Raw genomic sequence first — 23,434 nt, forward strand, 5'->3', positions numbered from 1 at the left:
TCTGTTTGAGAAAATGCATATCTACACCCTATTTCCAGGCATAAGATCAAACAGAGTTGTCTTAAGTTCCAACAATTAGAAGGCCTAAATTTTGTGGTACAGTTCCTTACCTGTTCCAAATCCTGCACCAAGGCCAGTTCCCAGAGTCCCAGGTCCTGGTTTACTTCCAAAAATACTACTCCCACTGGTATTTGTGCCGAAACCTAGAAGGACAAAAGAGTGAGTGGACTGTACTTTTAATATAACTCTCAATTTCCTGTATAAGGGAATTTTTAAAAAGGCAGTCTGACCCTAAGCTTTGTATCCTGTCAGTTAATAATATTTAGAAATCCTAAATGGCAGGCTACTTTAACATTTTTAAAGTTTTTAAAATTTTGATGCCTGTAAACAGACCCCCATATCTTTCTATTTACTTAATTATGTTTCAGACTTGAAATATTAAAGCAAAGTGACTATGCTTGAGCATATACATTCCCTTTGTAAGACTCAAACCTATTTTTGATGTTTAATTAATGGAAGAAAAATGAATTCCCTCCAGCTTTCACTAAAAATAAGACAGTCCAGGGCACCTGGCTGGCTCAGTCAGTAGAAAATGTGGCTCTTGATGTCAGGGTTTTGAGTTCGAGCCTCACGTTGGGTCTACAAATTACTTAAGTAAACTTTAAAAAAAAAATTTTTTTTTTAAAATAAGACAGACAACAAACACACTTTATTGAATCTAAAGGTTCCTGCTAACAGAAATTTACCTTTACAATTTTCTACAGTAGTAGCTCTGGTTTTGAACAGATAAACCCTGCATGGGCAGTAATGTGTGGCTGGCTGACCACACATGAGGAACTTTAATCCTCATCTTTCACCTTTATGAGGTGTCATAATCAAATCAGCCCACAGAAGCACTCAAGGACTCAGTTAGCTGATATTAAAAATAAGTATACATAACTTTTCTTGGGTTGAACTGTTTCATTATCAGAGATGGTGGATAGTTAAACCATCTTCCTTCACTATGACTGATCTTTTAGAGAAAATCCTATTAATTTCCCTTGAAAATCCACAGGTTTCCCCAGAAGAAACCTATACTGCATTACTGCTATTATTTACCTTTTGTTCAGATAGGTCCACAAAGTTTCTGTACTCCTTTTGGAGATGATATCAACAAAACAGCTAATGAACATAACATTCATCTCTTGCTTTTCTTCATAAAGATTTTATTGTTAAGTAATCTCTACACTCAACATAGGGCTCTACCTCACAACCCGGAGATCAAGAACTGTATGCTCCACCAACTGAGCCAGTGAGGTACCCCTATCATTAATCTCTTTTGATAAGAGGAAACAAAAATCAATCAAACCTTGTTCATGAAATACTTGAAGTCTTTTTAAAAGGTATCATGGAGGGGAACAGCTCTAAAAGATAACAGTCTTAGTAAAGAGTATCTTGGAATATATGACACTATCACCAGATAAGAATATTATACTTAGTCATGCCAATCTTTGGATTATTATCTCAATAGAAAAAGACCAAGAAAAAAGGCTGAAGAATTTAAATAGTTTGAAAATGTATTTTTAATGTCATTTAGAAATACATGTGATCAGGGGTGCCTGGTGGCTCAGTCGGTAAAGCATTCAACTCCTGATTTTGGCTCAAGTCATCATGATCTCATGATCAAGCCCTGTGTCAGGCTCTGCACAGAGCCTGGGATTCTCTCTCCCTCTCTTTCTGCTCCTCCCTTGCTCACGTGCTCTTTTTCTCAAAATAAAAAACTAAAAAAATGCATGTAATCTGACATAATCTATTTAACTCATATACTCATTAAATCTTTTCTTCAATTGTGCTAATAGCTATGCCACAAAACAGTACTGCTACTCAAACACAGTTTTTGGTTTTTTTTAAAGAAAACAAAAGAATTGGAAATATTCTTTTTTGAGTTAAAATTTAACCGGAAAGGGTCTTCCATTCCCATAAATAGCAGAAAATAAGATACTTGTGAACTACCTCAAACCCACACGAGGGAAGTAAGTCCCAACTTACACTGTTTATACCACACATTTCCTCAGATTCTTACTGACAAATGTTGATCAACTCTGTTATTTCAAAACAATTTTTAAAGTAAAATTAAAGATGATTAATTAATGGTTAATTAATTTACAACAAAGGAGCCAAGGATATACAAAGGAGGACAGTTTGTCCAATAAATGGTGCTAGGAAAACTGGACAGCAAAAGAATGAAACTGGACCACAATCTTACACCATACACAAAAATTAAAGACTTGAACTGCAAGACCTGAAAGTATAAAACCCCTAGAAGACAATATAGGCTGTGAGCTCCTATGTAACATCTGTTGGGGCAATGACTTTTTGGATGTGACACCAAAAGCAAAGGCAACTAAAGCAGAAATAAACAACTGGGACTATATCAAACTTAAAAGGCTTTTATACAACAAAGAAAACCATCAACAAAATGAAAAGACAAGCTACTGCAAGAGGGAAAATACCTGTAAATCACACATCTGATAAGAGGTTAATATCTATATAAAGAGCTCAACATGATAGCAAAAAATAATCTAATTTAAAAACGGGCAGAGGATCTGAATAGACATTTTTCCAAAGAAGACATACAGATGGACCAAAGACATATGAAAAGATGCTCAACATCATTAATCATCAGGGAAATGCAAATCAAAACCACAGTGAGGGCTGTCTGGGTGGCTCAGTTGGTTAAGCATCCGACTCTTGGTTTCAGCTCAAGTCATCTTAAAGTTTATGAGCGTGAGCCCTGTGTCTGGCTCTGTGCTGATAACACGAGGCTGCTTGGGATTCTCTCCCTCCCTCTCTCTCTCTCTGACCCTCTCCCACTTGTGTGTGCATTCTCCCTCTCTCTCTCAAAATAAATAAACGAACACAAATAATTTTTTACAGTAGCCAAAATACTGAAAACAGTATTTTGTATTTTAAGTATCCACTGATGGATAAATGGATAAAGATGTGGTATGTACATACAATGAATATTATTCAGCCATAAAGGAGAATGAAACATTGCCATCTGTGACAACATGGATGGAATTTGAAAGCATTATGCTAAGTGAAAAAAGCCATTCAGAGAAAGACAAAACTGCATGATCTCACTTATATGTGTAATCTCATAAAACAAAAGACGAGCTTATAGATACAGACAATAGATTGGTATTGGCCAGAGGCAAGGAATGGGAGATGGGCGAAATGGGTAAAAGGGGATCAAAGGTACAAACTTCCAGTTATAAAATAAATAAGTCATGGGGATATTATTTACAGTATGGTGACGACAGTTAATACTGTCTTGCATATGTGAAAGTTGCTAAACTAGTAGATCCTAAATGTTCTCATCATAAAAAAATGTGTAACTATGTATGGTGACAGATGTTAACTATTAACTAGACTTACTGCAGTGATCATTTCACAATATACACAAATAACAAATCCTTACACCTGAAACTAATGTTATATTTCAATTATATCTCAATTTAGAAAAATAAGCCTAAGGACTTAAGTATTCAAATAGCTCCTTAACTGCCCACTTAACCATACAGCATAGAAGAATCACTGATATATTGCCCAACATCATCTTATTATTACAAAAAGAATCGACCTTTTTAAACTGTTGCTCCCACGTATAGGCATTCTGTCTGTAATTCCTCTCCTGAAACAATTCTATTCCTCCATTCACTGAGAAATTCAGACACTAGGGGCACCTGGGTGGCTCAGTCGGTTAAGTGTCCGACTTCGGCTCAGGTCATAATCTTACGGTTCATGGGTTGAGCCCCACACAGGGCTCTGTGCTGACAGCTCAGAGCCTGGAGCCTGCTTCAGATTCTGTCTCCCTTGCTCTCTGCCCCGCCCCCACTCACGCTTTGTCTCTCTCAAAAATAAATAAACATTAAAAAAAATTAAAAAAAAAAAGAAATTCAGACACTTATCTTATACTCACTTAATCTTAAACTCATTCCTGCCAGGAATATTTACTAAGAAAATGAGCTGATGACTCTAAAGAATGACTTAAGGATCTTGCAACACCAACTGTGGCAGCAGGTACTCCAACTTACTTTAGGTATCCCAACTTTTAACTCTGTGGATTAACCAGCATCAGAATGAAACAAAATCCCGTAATGGATAATGTGTGACCAACAATAACTTAGCAACACTCTGAATCTTTGTATAACCTTATTCCATTTCCAGATTTGTTATATGGCTTATTTCCAAATCGGAAGATTCTTCTGCCCACAAACTCCAAGTTGAAAGGTTCCCAAGACAACAAGAGAATCAAAGAAAGCCTTACCTAGCTCTGGATTCCTCAAGGGTGGTAACAGAAATTTAAATTCACCCAAGAGTAGAATAAAACTTGCCACCCTGCAACTCCCATCTGACTCAGAGGGAATAATTACTCTTAGGGCCCCATTTGTTCACCCTTTAAATCATTTAACCAAGTTTTAGTGAGCACCAATGCTATGCCAGGCACTAGGTCAACACTGGGGATTAAAAAAGAAAAAAAACTAGGACCATTCAGATTCATCACAAAAGCTAGTGAGGCATTTTAGATAAAAATGAAATCTTTCATTTTCAAACCATTGGACAGGAGTGTGTGTGTGTGTGTATATATACATATCCAACAAAAAAAATCTCCAAACATATCAGAAATCTGCAACCATGGAAAAACATCAAGCCCAGCCCACTTCATCATTTTAGCCTATATAAGCAAATAAAAACAGTGTTTCTGAACATGAAGCATGCTACAAAAAAAGACATGTATTTTCAAAGGGAGGGAAAATTGGCTCTTGAGGGGTTAAATGAATCATAGATATACAATGGTTTATGGCCCTTGAAAGGGCCACAGTACATAAACAGACACACAGTACATATGTGATATTAAAATCTCATAGGATGAGAAGATAACTAAGAAACAACTGGTCTAGGGGTTCCTGGGTGGCTCAGTCAGTTAAGCATCCAACTCTTGATTTCAGCTCAGGTCATAATCTCATGGTTCATAGGTTCAAGCTCAAACTCGGACTCTGAGATCAAGAGTGGCATACTCTTCCAAATGAGCCAGTCAGGTGCTCCACTGACCATGTCTTTTCACTCATCTTCCACTAAGTATCCCCAGTGTGTAATGATGTATCTGGTATGTAAAATCCTTAACAGATATTTAAACTATTATTTCCCTTGATCATAAAATGAACTTTCCTTATCTAATGCAAATTATGTTAATAATTTGTTAAAAACTTGATTAAAAGCTTAATTAGGTAGTTACAGAAAACATAATGTTCTATTAAAGTTTAATTTTTTTAGCATTATCTCTGAAAACTAGTTTAGGGCTGTATTTTAATTATTATTCAATCTTATCTGTATTTTCTAAATTTTTTATAATGAACACATATTCAAAAATAAACTTTTGCAGCTGAAGGAAAGCTTCAACTTTTGATAAGAATCATGAAATCTCAAGAAAACAAAAATCAAAACAAAAATGATGACAAAAAACATTTAAAAAAAAATCATCAAATTTGTACACTACTTCCCTATTTGAAACCTGGCCTAAGAGAATGTGTTATCTCGGGGCTTCTGGGTGGCTCCGTTGGTTAAGTGTCCAACTCTTGGTTTCTTCATTCAGGTCGCGATCTCACAGTTTTGTGAGTTCGAGCCCCGCATCTGGTTCTGTGCTGGTAGCATGGAGCCTACTTGGGCTTCTTGCTTTCTCCCTCTCCTCTGCCCCTCCCCTGCTCGTGCTGGTCTCTGTCTCTCAAAATAAACAAATAAACTTAAAAAAAAAAAAAGTGTGCGTTATCTCAACTGCATGTGTTTCATTTATGGTTTCTCAACTATTGGTGAGGTAATCCAAAGGAAATGTATTTCCTTATTTTGAAAAACTTCTATCTCCATTAGAGAAGCAACTTTCTACAAGGTAATACTGCATGTGTTGAATGGCCCATTTTATCCAAAGCAGGGAGATGGGAGCCTAATAATGAGGTAAGGCAATTTATATCTAAGTATGTCAACCCATGTCTATGATTTTAAACCTTTCCCTCTGGTACCTCACATCAAGCCACAGCTTACCTGAGAATTTTTTAATATTCCCAATCATATGAATCAGGAGAATGATGTGTGGTATAGTCAGTGTAACTTTAAGAGAGTCAAACCTGCTTTTTTATATGTACCAAAATTGGAAGTGTTTGTATTGGTTCCTAAAGTCAGGGTTGGTTTGTTACCAAAGAGCCCGCCACTGGTTGTACCAAATGAAGGAGCACTGGTTGTGCTGGTTCCAAATGTAGTAAGCTTGTTATTGCCAAACAGGGTCTAAAAAGAACAAAATACAGGAAAAATTTAAGTAGTATAAAGACACACTCCAAACAGTAAACAGAGGTTACACCTCAGGTATACTGGATTGGATGTGAGGGAAGTGAGAGAAGAATGTCATAACTTTATGAAAAAGTAGGAGGAGGATGAATAAAGACTATAAGAAAAATATACTAATCTGAGCAAGATGGGACTTTACAGAGCATGCTTCTAGCCTGAGAAGTTAATGGCAACCCTTCAGCAAACACAGTATTTCAGTACAGCAAAGAAAATAATAAGGTAATCAAATATTTTTTTTTACCTGGTAACAGAAATGTTCATGTATTTAATTTGCCAGCAGAAACAGTTACAATAAAAAATTTAAACATGCTAGAACATGGATGAGCCTTTAAAACATTATGCTAAGTAAGGTGGTCACAAAAGACTACATATTATGTGATTCCATTTATATGAAATGTCCAGAATAGACAAATCTGTAGACAGCAGGCTTGAGGTTAATTGGGGGGAAATGAGAAATGACTACTAATAAGTATGAGGTTTCTTTTTATTAAGGTGATGAACATGTTCTCAAATTGACTATGGTAATAGTTCCACAATCAGTCGGTATACAAAAAACCACTCAATTATAAACTTTAAGAGGGTGAATTGTATGGCATATGGATTATATCTCAATAAACTGGTTACTAAGAACTTTTGAAGAATTATATAATTTTCTCAATTTCTCATCTCAATTAGCTGCCCAAAGAAAAGTTACGAAATAACAGATTGCTATTTCCCTGAAAATCACATTTTGGGATTTTTCTTTCTTTTTCATTTTCTTTTTTTAATTATCCACCAACAGCATGTTCAAAGCTTTTTTTTAACGGGTAAATAAGACAGATTGGCTGTTTTATATTGATTCTTATAGTTTAAGTGGTAATACAGAATTTACTATTATTTTTAGGGTCAAGCGCACTCCTAAATAGTTGTTTACTTAAATGACTGAACAGGGAACACAATTCAGTTAAGCCTCCAGCTGCAGGAAAACCATGAGATCACCAACTTTAACTTGGTAACTTGGAATTCTTAATTCTCAAATATCATACCAACGTATCACCCAAGAGAACAGAGTATAGGAACTAAAAATTACCTGACTTAATAATGAAAGCACTTCAATTTAGACTCAACAATTTAACCAATTGGAGTGATACCGTGCTATCATAAGTAAACTGTACATAAGCACTGCGGCAAAGAAGTTTAAAAAAGAACTTACTACTTGAAAATTAACCTACTAAAGTTACTTATTTTTGTACCAAATAGCTTTTAATTACTATCAGCATTGTCTAAGACCTAATAAAAACACTTGAAAAATAGTTAAATCTTTCTTAGAAATTCTTTAACAAATTTATATGTATCTTCAAATTAGATCAACTATAATAACCTACCGAACCGACAGCACCAAATCCAGTATTGGGCTGCCCAAAGAGACCTGTTCCTGTTCCAAATGCTGTCCCAGTGCTGGTGTTTGTAGCTGTCCCAAAAAGACCTCCAGGCTGTGAGGCTTGGGTTACTCCAAATAAACCCTGCAAAAGGTATCTACATTAAAAGATATCCTACAAGTCAGTTTTAAGAATCTTAAGATTAATAATAGCTGCCATTTTGGGTGAGCCTGGGTGGCTCAGTCGGTTGAGCATCCGACTTCGGCTGAGGTCACGATCTCACAGCTCATGAGTTCCAGCCCCGCATCGGGCTCTGTGCTGACAGCTCGGAGCCTGGAGCCTGCTTCGGATTCTGTGTCTCCCTCTCTCTCTGCTCCTAACCCACTCGCATTCTGTCTCTATCTCTCTCAAAAATAAAAAAAAAAAACCATTAAAAAAAATGTTTTTAAAAAACACAGTTTAGGGGCGCCTGGGTGGCGCAGTCGGTTAAGCGTCCGACTTCAGCCAGGTCACAATCTCGCGGTCCTTGAGTTTGAGCCCCGCGTCGGGCTCTGGGCTGATGGCTCAGAGCCTGGAGCCTGTTTCCGATTCTGTGTCTCCCTCTCTCTCTGCCCCTCCCCCGTTCATGCTCTGTCTCTCTCTGTCCCCAAAATAAATAAACGTTGAAAAAAAAAAATTAAAAAAAAAAAACAAAAAACAAAAAAACACAGTTTATAAGATAGATATTATGCTAAATACATAAAGCATTATTTTTCTTCACAACAACGAGCAGGGCCATTTAAAAAAAACAAAAAACAAAACCCTCATATCTACATCTAAGCCCAATGAGTTCCAATGTCCTGGGCAGTGGTAAGACTTTATACTAAACTCTTACGCTCTAAGAGATAGCAGGATTGTAACACTGAAAACAAAATATGACAGAATGCTTCATTTTCAGAGAGTTATGCCAAAAGAACTAATCAATGCTGAGCCGGGCAATGGACTTTGAATCATACAACTGAAAACAATCAGCTGGCTGAAATTATCAATCTGGACACAGAGGCAGGAGTGTAATGTTAAGTCTTAATGAGAAACTATACTAATTACAAATAAAGTTTATGTCATTCAGTGCTTAAGAAAATATTTTATTTATACATTAGTTAACTAAAGAAAAATATTGCGGGGCGCCTAGGTGGCTCAGTCGGTTAAGCGTCCGACTTCGGCTCAGGTCACGATCTCACTGTCCGTGGGTCGAGCCCTGCGTCAGTTTCTGTGCTGACTGCTCAGAGCCTGGAGCCTGTTTCAGATTCTGTGTCTCCCTCTCTCTCTGACCCTCCCCCGCTCATGCTCTGTCTCAAAAATAAATAAATGTTAAAAAAAAATAAAAAAAAAAAGAAAGAAAAATATTGCACTAATGAACTATTGCTGAAATGAGAATTCGACAGTGATTTCATTCTTTTTGATTGCCAAGTAACACTCCACTGTATATATATACACCACATCTTTATCCATTCATCTGTCGATGGACATTCAGGCTCTTTCCATACTCTGGCGATTGTCGATAGCACTGCTATAAACATTGGGGTGCATGTGTCCCTTCAAAACAGCATTCCTGTATCCCTTGGATAAATACCTAGTAGTGCAATTCGTGGGTCGTAGGGTAGTTCTATTTTTAATTTTGTGAGGAACCTCCATACTGTTTTCCAGGATGGCTACACCAGTTTGCATTCCCACCAGCAGTGCAAAAGAAATCCTTTCTCTGCATCCTCGCCTGAGTTATTGATGTTAGCCATTCTGACAGGTGTGAGGTGGTATCTCATTGTGGTTTTGATTTGTATTTCCCTGATAAGGAGTGATATTGAGCATTTTTTCATGTGTCTGTTCACCATCTGGATGTCTTCTTTGGAGAAGTGTCTATTCACGTCTTTTGCCTATTTCTTCACTGGATTATTTGTTTTTTGGGTGTCAAGTTTGATCAATTCTTCATAGATTTTGGATACTAACCCTTTATCTATTATGTCATTTGCAAATATCTTCTCCCATTCTGTTGGTTGCCTTTTAGTTTTGCTGTTTCCTTCGCTGTTCAGAAGCTTTTTATTTTGATGAGATCCCAATAGTTCATTTTTGCTTTTGTTTCCCTTGATTCTAAAGACGTGTTAAGAAGTTGCTGCGGCCGAGGTCAAGGAGGTTTTTGCCTGCTTTCTCCTCGAGGATTTTGATGGCTTCCCGTCTTACATTTAGGTCTTTCATCCATTTTGAGTTTATTTTTGTGTATGGTGTAAGAAAGTGGTCCAGGTTCATTTTTTTTTTGCATGTCACTGTCCAGTTTTCTCAGCACCATTTGTTGAAGCACCATTTGTCTTTATTCCATTGGATATTTTTTCCTGCTTTGTCAAAGATTAGTTGGCCTGGATTCCTTTCTTTGTTGAGTGTTTTTATCATGAAAGGGTGTCAAATGCTTTTTCTGCACCTACTGAAGTGATCATGTAGTTTTTGTTTATTATGTTTATTAATTTTCCTATGTTGAATCAACCTTCCAGGATGAATCCCACTTGGTCATGGTTATCATCTTTTTCACATGTTGGTGAATTTGGTTTGCCAAGTATTTGTAAGATTTTTGGGGTTTGAGGGGTGCCTGGGTAGCTCAATCGGTTAAGCGTCTGACTTTGGTTCAGGTCATAATCTCACAGTGTGTGAGTTCAAGCTCTGTGTAGAGCTCTGTGCTGACAACTCAGAATCCTTGGATTCTGTCTCCCTCTCTCTCTGCTTCTTCCCTGTTCATGCTCTGTCTCTGTCTCTGTCTCTCAAAAAAATGAATAAACATTAAAAAAATTTTTTTAAGATTTTTGGGATCTGGCTGTACTGGTTTTTTAATCAGATACAGTATCTCTAACTTAAAGGCCAGTTAAATTCTGAAAATTTTAATCAATAAATCATACTTCTCATTAATCTTAATTTTATTCTTCCCCAAAAAGAGTCCTTAGAAATAAACTGGTAAAGGGGCACCTGGGTGGCTCAGCTGGTTATGTGTCTGACTTCTGATTTCAGCTCAGGTCATGATCTCACAGTTTGTGAGTTTAAGCCCCCAGTGTCAGGCTCCGTGTTCACAGTTCAGAGCCTGCTTTGGATTCTTTTTCTCCCTCTTTCTCTGCCTCTCCCCAGTGCACATGCGCTCTCTCTCAAAATAAAAAAATAAAGTTAAAAAAAAATACAGAAACTGGTAATGACTCTAAGGACTTTCTCTTTTGCTTTTTGCACAGAAATAGCAATTATCTAATATGGCTCTGAGTTTTAGTCCTCCCTTATTTATTTTAATGAACTACACATCTTTGCCTGACTCCGCTTAAGGAAAAAGCTGAAAGAATATGCTGAAATACAGCTAGTAATTTGTAAGTATTTTCTCCTATACTCCATAGAATGAGTAGAGCCAATGTCCTAAAGTATAACCTTTAGTGGCCAATTCTAGCACATGAAGCAGCTCCTGGTGATAAGGAAATATGCTTGGAAAGAATAAGTGACTTGCTCAACAGCCCCTCAGTGAGGAGGGAGTAAAATTTGGACTAGAATCTAGGATTTAATTATTTACATTTTGCATATTCCTTTCTATATACCGTCAACCCTTAAGAACTACTGTAGAGGTAGAACTTGCTACTTTGATATGATTAGAAGCCTCATTACTTAGTTCTCTGAATAAGACCTGGAGTTAAAGGTCTGTTTCCTTACCATGGTATTAGTACTTGGCTGTCCTAGTGTGCTGGTATTACCAAAGGAAAAGCCAGTGTTCTGGGTGGTTGTGGCCTGGCCAAATGGTTTACTGAAGAGGCTGGTAGTCTGCTGATTCTGTTGGCCAAAGAGACCACCCGGATTTGTTCCAAACCCAGTTGTACCTTTCAGAAAAAAAGAAATACAGTAAAAATAAATGGAGAAAAGAAAACCCCCCTCAAATCTCACATTATTCAGTTACTGCAACAACATTAATATTCTTGACTAAATGATGTAGGAAATCTACATATCTACATATCTAAATGATGTAGGAAAATTTCATTCACTACTCAAAATAGATAACCATTTCACTTCCCATCCTTTTTCACCTAACTCTGGATTTAGTTCAGACTTCAATCCCTATAATACTACTCTGACTCCAAGAACCCTGGCTGGGCTAAGTAATCTTTTTTGAGTCCCAAACTTTCTTCTATTTACAAAATACCACACCACACTCAGAATCTATATGTGTATTTTAACCTTGTTAGATTAAGTTTTTCTTGAGAACAGAGGCTTTCTATTTCACATAGGATACACTGTATTTGATAATGAGTATGTGGCTAAACTACATCACAGGATACCAAGTCTGAAATGAATGTTAAATGCCACTTAAATATGTATTTATCTGTATATTCGCAGGTGTGTATAAATCTCTGTAAAAGATCACAAAACAGTCCAACTTTTGCATGTTTTATGGAGGAAAATAATAGCCAGGGGAAGCAAACAAGATACCTTTGGTTACAGACTTTTTTGTGTCTCGTGAACTTTTTATCATACATATATATTACCTGTACAAAAGTAGTGTTTTCATAAAGTAATTTAGTCATCATCATAGACTTCCCTCTTTCACATCCCACATAAAAGCAATCTATCGGCAAATCTCATCAGTTTTATATTCAAACTGGGTCTAGAATCTGACACGTTTACTACCTCAATCTCCTCAGTCAAGCCACTATCATCTCTCATGTGAATGAAGCAACAGCTTTTCTAATTTATTTGTCTTCACCCCTGCCCCCTTAACAATCTTTTTTTCTTGAGTCTTTGAAGTTGAAACACAATGTTATATTAGTTTCAGGTGTACAACCTAGCGATTGGACAAGTGTCTAGGTTATGCTATACTCACAAGTGTAGCTACCACAATCTAAATATAGCAGCGTTCAGATGATCCTTCACTCATAATCACATGACTTCTCTTTCTAAAACTTCTAATGGCTTCCTAACTCAAATAAAAATTCAAATCTTGACAATGACCCACAATGTCCTATAAAATATAGTCCTTATATCCCTTAATACTTCCCCTTGGTTCTCATTATCTTTGGAAAAAACTCAGGGTTTTTAGACTTACAGCTTCCTCTGGCTGGAATGTTGTTCCTCCAGAAATCTGTATAGCTTTATCCTTCACATTCTTCAGATAGGTCACCTTCCAAATGTCACCTTATCAGTGAGGCCCTTTTTAACCATCTCCATTTACTGTGTATCTCTCCATCCCCATCTACATATCAGACACTCTGTTCCTCTGACATTGCTGAATTATTTTATCAAAAAATGACAATTATGTTTTACTTTTAGTTGTCTGTCCCTCCTCAATATGATGCCAAATGCTTACTAGTTCCAAAGGCTGTTTTGTTCTGACCATATGCAAAGCCTGAGTTAGTGGTAGAGGAGCTGAAGAGTCCTGTTGCACTGGAGGTGGCTGGAGAAGACCCAAACAAGCCAGATGTGGTACCTGCTCCCACCTGGTTCTGCGGGCCTTTCCGGTTAGCCTGATAATCCTCTAAACGAAGTTCCTAGAGGAAGGGAAAGCGTATTTCCAATCTTAATATGCAGCCAAAAAAATTATTTAGGAAACTAAATACTTAAATTTAGAATTCAACGTTCATGTTCACATAGGAACCATGACTAAAAAACAGAGAAGTACAGAACATGAACTTACCACCATTACAGAAAAACACTTTCCACAGTGTAGAGTGGACACTAAAATCCATACCATAATTACTAAAACCACAGGCCAAAGGACCAATCATATCTTAATTTTAATTTTCTTTTATAAACAGCAATAGTTTCTTTTAGTACAAGGCTATATAATAATCCTATCTACTCCCACCCCAAATATAAAAATTAGCTAGAAATATCAAAGTTTCTGGGACGGGATGAGGGGTTTCAGAAAATTAGGTAAAAAAGGGATACAGTTTAAGAGTTCTATCTCACACATCAGGGTGTTTCTGTACACTCCAATAAATCAAGTACAGTATGGGATGTAGAGGAAGCAACAGCTATAACTAGGGATGACACTCAAAATATACAACATACTATCATATTATAGTATGAACAAACTAACTTCATGCAACGCCATGGATAAATCTCACAGTGTGGAAAAGCAGACTTAGTAGGTAATGTAAGATTCCATCTGTATAAAGTTCAAAATGGGCAAAACATGGGCACTCACAATAGTAGTTAGCTTAGGAAGAGGTGGCAGGGCGAGTGGGGGGATTGTGCCTAGGGAGACCGGGCACATGTGGGACATCAGGAATGCTGGTAATGCTCAGTGACTTGATCTGGATCCTGGTAACATGGGTCTGTTCACTTGGTGAAAACTTAGTATGTTGTACACTTATGACTTTGCATGAGTTTACTAAAATCATGTGCATGTCACATACACACACGTCGCCCAGTATAATGTGAACAACATACAATCACAATGGACTACTAACAGAACTATACCAGTACAAACAAGCTGAATATTGACCTTCCTAAAACAAGATATGTATAGATAATACATTAATTTTTAAAAATAATTTGCTTGTGGAGCACCTGGCTGGCTCAGTCAGTAGAGCATGTGGCTCTTGATCTTGGTCAGGGTTTTGACTTCAAGCCCCACACTGGGCACAGAGCTTACTTAAAAAAAATTTGGTTGTTAGTCTTTTACATAAACCCAGTGTGAACCACTGATCCTAAAAATAATCAAAAACATTTTTAAAAGTTGCTTTCTATGGGGCGCCTGGGTGGCGCAGTCGGTTAAGCGTCCGACTTCAGCCAGGTCACGATCTCGCGGTCAGTGAGTTCGAGCCCCGCGTCGGGCTCTGGGCTGATGGCTCAGAGCCTGGAGCCTGTTTCCGATTCTGTGTCTCCCTCTCTCTCTGCTCCTCCCCCGTTCATGCTCTGTCTCTCTCTGTCCCAAAAATAAATAAACATTGAAAAAAAAATTTAAAAAAAAAAAAATAAATAAAAAATAAAAAAATAAAAAAAAAAGTTGCTTTCTAATAGAATCAGAAGGTTAGGCTGATATTCTGTATTCCATTTTACTGACCTCTAGAGACTTGCTTTCATATTCTTTCATAGCAGTAATACACTGGTGCTTGGTACTGATGTTAGTGCTAACTCCAGCTTTAACCATAGTATCTGTACCAGTCGGAGGCTGTAAAGGAAGATAAAAGCAAGTATGAAAGTCTAAAGCAAATGTCTAAGTCTAAACTTTAAATCCCTACTCTCCAGACACAATTCTTCAACCACTGAACTCTACACTATCTAGTCCTGTAGGTCTTTTGCTAAATCAGAGTTTCAATGGCGCTTAATTAAATACATTGCATTTCTGATCTCTCTCCCCTACGTTATCTAAATAAATCAATCGCAATAATAGTTATCACAGACATTGAGTCCATAAACAAGCCATCTAATTACATACTAGAATACACTTAATACTGTATGCATAAGGAAAACTTCATCCAATTTACCCAACATGTACATTTAAACCTGAATCTCTGAGTTCTATCTCCTACCCTGCTCTGAAGTATCTGAAAGAAAGAAAGAAAGAAATACATAAAATAAAGCGAAGTTCTGCTTTGTAACTGTTGTTGCATTTAAGAAACATGGAAGCCGGGTTTTTTTTTTTCCTCTATAACCTTATGAGAAACAGGCACAATATATAACCAAAGTTTTCTACTAGTATTGCCAGTTTCCTCAATTATTACACTTTCCAGGAATTATTTTTCCCTATTATTTATAAAATTTAGGTTTCTAAATTCAGTATTATGACTTCACCACCTTGCCTGAGAAATTCTTCATTTCCTGGAGTAACTTTTAACAAGAAGTTCAGTCAAGACCTACTTTCCCCAGATTTTCTTTAAGCTAACTGCACCTCCAGCCTACCCTAAGTATCTCCCCAATCGCATCAAATGGTATCTTACATCAAGTAATATTCCATACATTTTCATAAACAAATCTTCCATTCTAACCCTCTGCCCAAGTCTTAAAAAAGCCAAAGAAAACATAAAACTCCATTGCCCCATTTTGCCATTTCATCAACAAGTTTTATTCTTCATTGGCACACAAAATATTTAGGAGTTATTCCATGTATCTCCTTAAAGAGGCCCTATTTTCAATAATGGTTGAGCATTCAACCATTCCTTTAGAGCCAAGTTATGAATGCAATAAATACAAGTTCAACATCATTACTACCTGTTGTAATCAACCTTGTGAATATAAATTTGACTGGGTTAAGCATAATTCAAATACACATAATCTAGATTTATGTTTCATGACTTTTCGTATTTACTATATAACTATTTACAGATTTTGTTCTTAACACATCTTAGAAGAGTGAGACTAAGCTGTGCAGAACTGGAAAAAGGAGAAATTTTATGATTCATCCTGCAAAGAAATATACAAATGGGAGAGTAATATATTCTACAAAGACTGGAAAGAAATACTTACATTAAACTTAATCGTAGTCCCAGTAGGAGCAGCTGTAAAACTACTCGGCCCAAAGAGGGAGCCAGATGTACTACCAAAAGGATTGGAGGTGGTATTTGTAGTACCAAAAAGTCCTCCACTGCTGGTACTTGTTCCAAAATCTGTAAATTACAAAGAAAAAGAAGATGGCAACAGTTTAAGAATCTGTAAGACATCTTGGAATTGGGCTGTGGCACTATAGATGCATTACTTTCACATACTCAAATTTTCTATCTTACAAATTTCCCTAGTATCTTCAAACAGGTATTTCATATAGACACAGATAAAATTCTAGGCTCAAAACTTTGAAGTGAAACAAAATCTAAATCCCTTTGTCAGCTAAATGTCTATAAAGTTCTTCTTGGGTAAATTTGGAAGAAAGTGAAAAAAAAATAGTGCTCTATTTCATCGTAAATTTTATTTCATTTCTCCTTTCTTGTTAAAACTACATGCTGAATGAACCAGTCTTTCTGAAAACATCACAACAGACTTCAATAGGGTCACAGTGTATTTTATTTACATAATACATATTACATTAATACAAACACACACACATAACCAAAAAGTTCAAAACATATAAATGGTCCTATTAGGGAAACCAAACAGGTTAATATAAAATTCTGCCCAGAAAAATAATTTAGAAAAATTAGTAGGCATCTTGATTGTTTTATAGAATGAATCCTCTAATTACCTTACTTTTCCAAAAAGCTGAGTTTCAAAAAACTCCATAAAAGTGAATTTAACTGTTATCTAAGGAATATATTTTTCAAAGTAAGAGATATTATGTCTCAAGAAGTTATACAAAGGGTGCCAGAAATGTCAGTAAACAATAAAGTTATCTGCCAGTATTTCATAGTAAGTCAGATCCTAATTACCAATTTAAGAGGAATGTGATTTCTCACTGGCAAACTCTTTCTTTTCTAAAAACACGTCCCAATGTATGGTTTAAGGTCAACAGGCACATCTCTTTTGAATTAGCACTTTAAGATTGCATTTTACATTGTCATCATTAAGTATTTCAATACCCTACAAACTTTCCCTTTGTGAAATACTGATAGCTGGCTAACTTATTCATTCTGCTATACTTTTGTGCTAAGAATGCATCAACTCACAGAGCACACCTGTTCAACCAATAGTGGTTGCCTCAAAGTACTGTGTGGAGAAGTATCCCTAGGCCACATTTAGACTTAAAGAGAAAGAAACCATCAATTAAAATCATCTGCCATGGATAATGAATGGAAGAGTAACCAGGTCATCTCCAGTATTTGTCATTCCTGCTTTAGTCTCTTATAACAAATGTGAAACAGAGGCAAGGAGGTGCCTCTGCAGCACAATATGGATGACTATACACTCCTCCTTGAAATTCTCCTGTCTTAACAACTATGACATCACTCTGACTTGGCTTTCCATATACTATTTGGTCATTCTATATCAGGAGCCTCTTCCTCTGCATATTCCTTAAATAATAATGCTTCTTAGATTTCCACTCATGGGAAGATGTACCCAACCTCCTCATTTAAAGCCTATTAAACTTTTCAATACATTTTGAAGATTTCCTCTCCCCATGTTTTTGCCATCTGGTAGAGAAAGGAGGTAAATGAACACAGGCAAAAGAAGAAGAAAGAATATATTCAATAAGCAAATCAAATTGTTGGATGCAGAAGTCCAATGATATCCTACTTACTTCCAAAGCCAGTTGGTTTATTTTGTGCAAAGGCATTGTTTTGGGATGAGAAGAGACTAGTCCCTGTACTTGCAGTTCCAAACAAGCTATTTGATGTTCCTGTTGATGTGCCAAACCCAAAGCCAGTGCTTGTGGAAGTAGCTGGCTGACTAAATGAATTAGTACCAAATAATCCTCCTGGGGAGATGGAGAGGGGGAAAAAACAGTTAAATAGATGGACTGGAACCACTATATAAAGTCCTATATCAACTACGAATAAACCAACTGTATTCCAAGTAAAACCCCTACCTGGTTTGGTCTGTGAATTTCCAAAGAGGCCTCCAGTATTGTTGCTAGAACCAAATGCAGATGTTCCAAAAGCCCCTCCACTAGTAGTACCAAAACCAGTACCTGAAAAAGCAAAATCCAGGGTCAAAACAAAATCTTAATCAGGTGATCCAATGAAAAAGGATTTTAATATTTCTTAACATTCTGTGTTTCAATACGATCATTGGTCTTCTCTGAAAATAATTTTTTCAAAAGTCCATCATACTACAAATTACAGTCTTGAAATTAAGCATTGTATTCATTGCCTCAGGTTAAAAAAAAAAAAGTGAAGAAGTGTGACTTTTCAATAAAGTTATAGATGTTGATGGATTAAAAAAAAAAGTGCCAACTAAAACCAAAAGGAGTGCAAAGGTAGCTAGTGATTATAAGCTACAAACAAAAGTAAAACAATCAAAATTAAGGTGTTCAATTCTCTCCAGTCACCATACGTTCCATAGTCACTGGGATGGATGGTCCGTATTTAGGAGAGCACTTCAGAATGACCTGGGAAGGGTTTTCAAAATACACATGTTCAGGTTCCAACCTGAGAGTCTAATTCCATAGTTCTAGGACAGAAAATATGTTCTTTAACAAACAAACAAAACAAACAAACAAACAAACAAACAGGGGTGCCTGGGTGGCTCAGTCGGTTAAGTGTCCAACTTCAGCTCAGGTCATGATCTTGCAGTTTGTGGCTTCCAGCCCTGCATTGGGCTCTGTGCTGACAGCTCAGAGCCTAGAACCTGCTTCAGATTCTGTGTCTCCCTCTCTCTGCCCCTCCCCTGCTTACTCTCTCTCAAAAATAAACATTAAAAAAAATTAAAAAAACAAAAAGCCAACAAAAACAACCCCCCAAAAGTGACTCTGACGGGCACTCTTTATTAAAAACCAAGGACCTGGAGCAACTGGGTATCTCAGTCGGTTAAGCATCCAACTTTGGCTCAGGTCATGATCTCACAGTTCACAAGTTCAAGCCCCGAGTAGGACTCTGTGCTGACAGCTAAAAGCCTGGAGCCTGCTTCGGATTCTGTGTCTCCCTCTCTCTCTGCCCCTCCCTCACTTGCTCTCTGTCGCTCTCTCTCTCTCTCTCAAAACTGAATAAACATTAAAAAAAATTTTTTGGGGGGGCGCCTGGGTGGCTCAGTCGGTTAAGCGTCCGACTTGAGCTCAGGTCACGATCTCGCAGTCCGTGAGCTCGAGCCCCGCATCGGGCTCTGGGCTGATGGCTCAGAGCCTGGAGCCTGCTTCCGATTCTGTGTCTCCCTCTCTCTCTGCCTCTCCCCCGTTCATGCTCTGTCTCTCTCTGTCTCAAAAATAAATAAACGTTAAAAAAAAAATTTTTTTTAATAATAAAAATAAAATAAAATAAAAACCAAGGACCTAACGGTGCCTCAGTCGGTTAAGCGTCCAAATCTTGGTTTCAGCTCAGGTCAAGATCTCACGGCTGGTGAGTCTGAGCCCCGCAGAGGATTCTGTGCTGACAGTGTGGAGCCTACTTGGGATTCTCGCTCTCTCTCTTTCTCTCTCTCTCTCTCTGTCTGTCTGCCCCTTCCATGCTCTCTCTCAAAATAAGTAAATACACTTAAACAAGTGAACCATCAAAAGTCAAGGACCTATATGCACAGGGTATTTCAAGAAGAGGTCAGAAGAGTTGAAAAAATTTTCCTCTATTGTTACAACCCTCACCAGTTAAGAGAAAGCTTCTGAGGATTTGCATTAAAACATACTGTTCAAACACTCATCTCCCCTTAAAAAGAGAAAGATAAAAACAAGACTTGGGGGGGGGGGGGGGCACCTGGGTCACTCAGTCGGTTGAGTGTCCAAGCCTTGATTTCAGCTCAGGTCTTAATCCCAGGGTTGTGAGACTGAGCATGGAGACTGCTTAAGATTCTCTCGCACACCCTCTGCCCCTCTCCCCCATTCATGCATGGGCTCTCTCTTTAAAATAAAAATAAATACCATACAATAAAAAATAAACAAGACTAGTAAAATGCTGATTGATGAAGCTAGGAAATAACATGAAAGTTCATTATACCATTCTTTCTACTTGTGTAAGTATAAAATTTTTAATTTCAAGTTCAAAAGTGAGTAAGTGGTTGCTACAGGCAACTAGTATCATGTACAATACTGAGTGGAAGGGAAAGTGGATCATAGGAGGGCTGGTGGGGATTAGGGACTTTGATATTTTAACAGTTTTGTCACTGAATATTATTATTCACAGAGCAAATCTCAGAGCAGCTATTCAATAACTGCAATTTTTACTGCAATATAAATAGATTATTTCCTGGCTTAAAAATCTTCTAATACACTGTTAACTTTTTGCTACAAAAACCAATTAATAGGGGTGCCTGGGTGGCTCAGTCGGTTGAGTGACTGACTTTGGCTCAGGTCATGATCTCACAGCTTGTGAGTTCAAGCCCTGCGTCGGGCTCTGTGCTGACAGCTCGGAGCCTGGAGCCTGCTTCGGATTCTGCCCTAACCCACTCGCATTCTGTCTCTGTCTCTCTCAAAAATAAATAAACATTAAAAAAAAATTAAAAACAAAACAAAAACCAATTAAAAAAATATTTCAAGTATGGGGCACCTGGCTGGCTCTTCAGTAAAGCATGTGACTCTTGGTCTCAAGGTCATGAGTTCAACCCCCATGCTGGGCCTGGAGCCTACATTTCAAGTACCTTTTTATTTTTTATTTTTGAGAGAGAGAGAAAGAGAGAAAGCGAGCGAGCAAGCAGGGGAGGGGTGAGAGAGAGAGACACAGAATCTGAAGCAGGCTTCAGGCTCTAAGCTGTCAACACAGAGCCCAACACAGGACTGGAACCCATGAACCATGAGATCATAACCTGAGCCAAAGTTGGACGCTCAACCGACTGAACCACCCAGGCGTCCCACAAGTACCTTCTACTCATGATCAAAGAACCACAGAAACTCAAAACTTATTTCTATTCTCTTAAAAAATTTTAACAAGATCTTATCATCCAATCATTTAAAAAAATTTTTTTTAAGTTTGAGAGTGAGAGAGAGAGTGAGCAAGCAGGGGAAGGGCAGAGAGAGTGGAAGAGAATATCCCAATATATTGGGGCTCAAACTCACAAACTGTAGATCATGACCTCAGTGGAAACCAAGAGTCTGATGCTCAACCAACTGAGCCACCCAGGCGCCCCTCAGTCTTTTTTAAAATAGAAGTAGTGATGGTGGGCATCTTTATTTGATTTCTTTTTTTTAATGTTTATTTATTTTTGAGAGAGAGTGTGCAGGGGAGGGGCAGAGAGAGAGGGAGACAGAGGATCCAAAGCAGGCTCTGTCCTAACAGCAGAGAGCCCAATGTGGGGCTTGAACCCACAAACTAGGAGATCATGACCCGAGCTGAAGTTGGACGCTTAACCGACTGAGCCACCCAGGCACCCCTATCTGGTCATTTTTCAAAGAAAATTTGTTATGAAAACCAAAGTATGAATAAAATTCCTGTCTAAAGCTATCAGAATGGATTTGTTCTTTTAAAAAATGTATTTATTCACGTATAATTAACACACAGTGTTACCCTAGTTTCAGACTTTCATTCGTTTCAGACCCTGTATTTAATAGTCTGTTCTTTTGTCCCTTTTTCCTTTGTTCATTTATTTTGTTTCTTAAATTCCACGTATGAGTGAAATCATATGGTATTTGTCTCTCCCTGACTTATTTCACTTAGCATTATACCTCTAGGTCCATCCATGTTGTTACAAATGGCAAGATCTCATTCTTTATGACTAAATTTCCATTGTATATATACACCACATCTTCTTTATCCATTCATTTATTGATGGACACTGGGTTGTTTCTGTATCTTTGCTATCGTAAATAACACTGCAATAAACATAGGGGTACATACATCTTTTCAAATTGGTGTTTTGGTTTTCTTTGGGTGAACATCCAGCAGTGGAATTACTGGATCTTAAGGTAATTTTACTTGTAATTTTTTGAGGAACTTCTTACTGTTTTCCACAGTGGCTGCACCATTTTGCATTACCACCAACAGTGCACGAGGGTTCCTTTTACTCCATATCCTCGCCAACATTTGTTATATCTTGTGTTTTTTATTTCAGCCATCAGAATGGACTTGTTCTTAATAAGAATAGCTTAATATTTTCCCCCTCTTTTGTTCTTTTGTAAAACTTACTCTGCCCAAATGTTGAAGTTGTGCCAAAGCCACCAGTGCCACCCCCAAAGGGCGTTCCAAATGACTTATTAAACATCTTCAAAATGAGTCTTTGCTTCAGATAGCTGAAAGAAGAAAAAAATATTACTTTTTAAAGACCACAGAATTAATTCTTTCAAAAAATATGTCATTTTACAAGTTGAGGCCCATTCAAACTATAACATAATCTTTAATCTCATTCAATATCCTAAAACTCTATAATGATAAAAGATCTTCTAAAATTGAGCTGAATTATCAGTACCATAATGTGAGATTAAACTTCAGATCCCACCAATAATCAACCATCCCTTTAAAACCATGTTTTTTAACTTTTTTTTTTAAAGCTCCCTTTTAATGAAGGATTCAGGTCCACTATGCCAGATCTAGGAGGTTATGCACAATATCCATTAAAAATTACAATGATATTCTGCTATTACAATCACTTGAGAAATTAAAATTTTTGTCAGGCTTTATTTTCTATAGTTTGCATTGCAAAAAGGTTTTTTGCCTTATCATTATTTATTTATTTTTTTTTGGTATATAAAATGTTACAATATTAAATGTTCCTTAAACTATGCATACCCCTCCCCCCATCTCCAAATGCCAGAGAGTCTGGTGCTCTGACATTCTCTTTGAGTCTTACTTCTTAAAACAATTCTTTATGGTCCCCTACTTTTCTCTTTGGAAACATTACAGAAAATCTTTGGTGAAACCCTCCCCACCTCATATGAATGATTCCCCTGCAGTATCTAAACTATGTACTTATTAATGAGTTGGACCAAAGTGTTTCAACAAGTACAAAAGAGAAGTTTGCTCTCCCCTAGATTTGACCAAAAAACAAGCTAAAGGTATAGTTTATTCCAAAGTAAACACTGTCCCCCTCATAAATTTTCCTTAAACTTAAGATATCTGCTACCACTTACATATCAGCAGACAAGAAAATACTGAGTAAACTATGTACTTTTAATATAAAAACTCAAAAACAGCCAATCGTGCTTATCTGGATTCTGTGACAGGTAGGATGATTTTTCTATTATATACACATGATGGAACAGCTTTTTCTTC

The 23,434-nt window shown here is 37.2% G+C and overlaps 1 protein-coding gene across 10 annotated transcripts in view; it reads right to left on the reverse strand.

The window, feature by feature from the left end:
• NUP98 (nucleoporin 98 and 96 precursor) overlaps nt 1-23,434 on the reverse strand; it is a 117,777-nt gene that overhangs the window by 80,722 nt on the left and 13,621 nt on the right. For 4 of the 10 annotated variants that reach the window (XM_043580379.1, XM_043580374.1, XM_043580380.1 and 1 more), the window contains 10 exons: nt 22,352-22,455; nt 18,178-18,279; nt 17,890-18,066; nt 16,188-16,327; nt 14,785-14,892; nt 13,084-13,264; nt 11,439-11,602; nt 7,743-7,880; nt 6,231-6,318; nt 111-203 (listed from right to left, as the gene is read on the reverse strand). In XM_043580379.1, the coding sequence (XP_043436314.1) occupies nt 111-203; nt 6,231-6,318; nt 7,743-7,880; nt 11,439-11,602; nt 13,084-13,264; nt 14,785-14,892; nt 16,188-16,327; nt 17,890-18,066; nt 18,178-18,279; nt 22,352-22,427 (1,267 nt within the window). In that variant the 5' untranslated portion in view covers nt 22,428-22,455. Of the gene's footprint in view, nt 1-110; nt 204-6,179; nt 6,319-7,742; nt 7,881-11,438; nt 11,603-13,083; nt 13,265-14,784; nt 14,893-16,187; nt 16,328-17,889; nt 18,067-18,177; nt 18,280-22,351; nt 22,456-23,434 lie in introns of all 10 variants that reach the window. The other 6 variants (XM_043580377.1, XM_043580372.1, XM_043580373.1 and 3 more) reach the window with 2 other exon arrangements.

This window comes from Prionailurus bengalensis, chromosome D1, assembly GCF_016509475.1.
Source record: "Prionailurus bengalensis isolate Pbe53 chromosome D1, Fcat_Pben_1.1_paternal_pri, whole genome shotgun sequence".
NCBI lineage: Eukaryota > Metazoa > Chordata > Mammalia > Carnivora > Felidae > Prionailurus > Prionailurus bengalensis.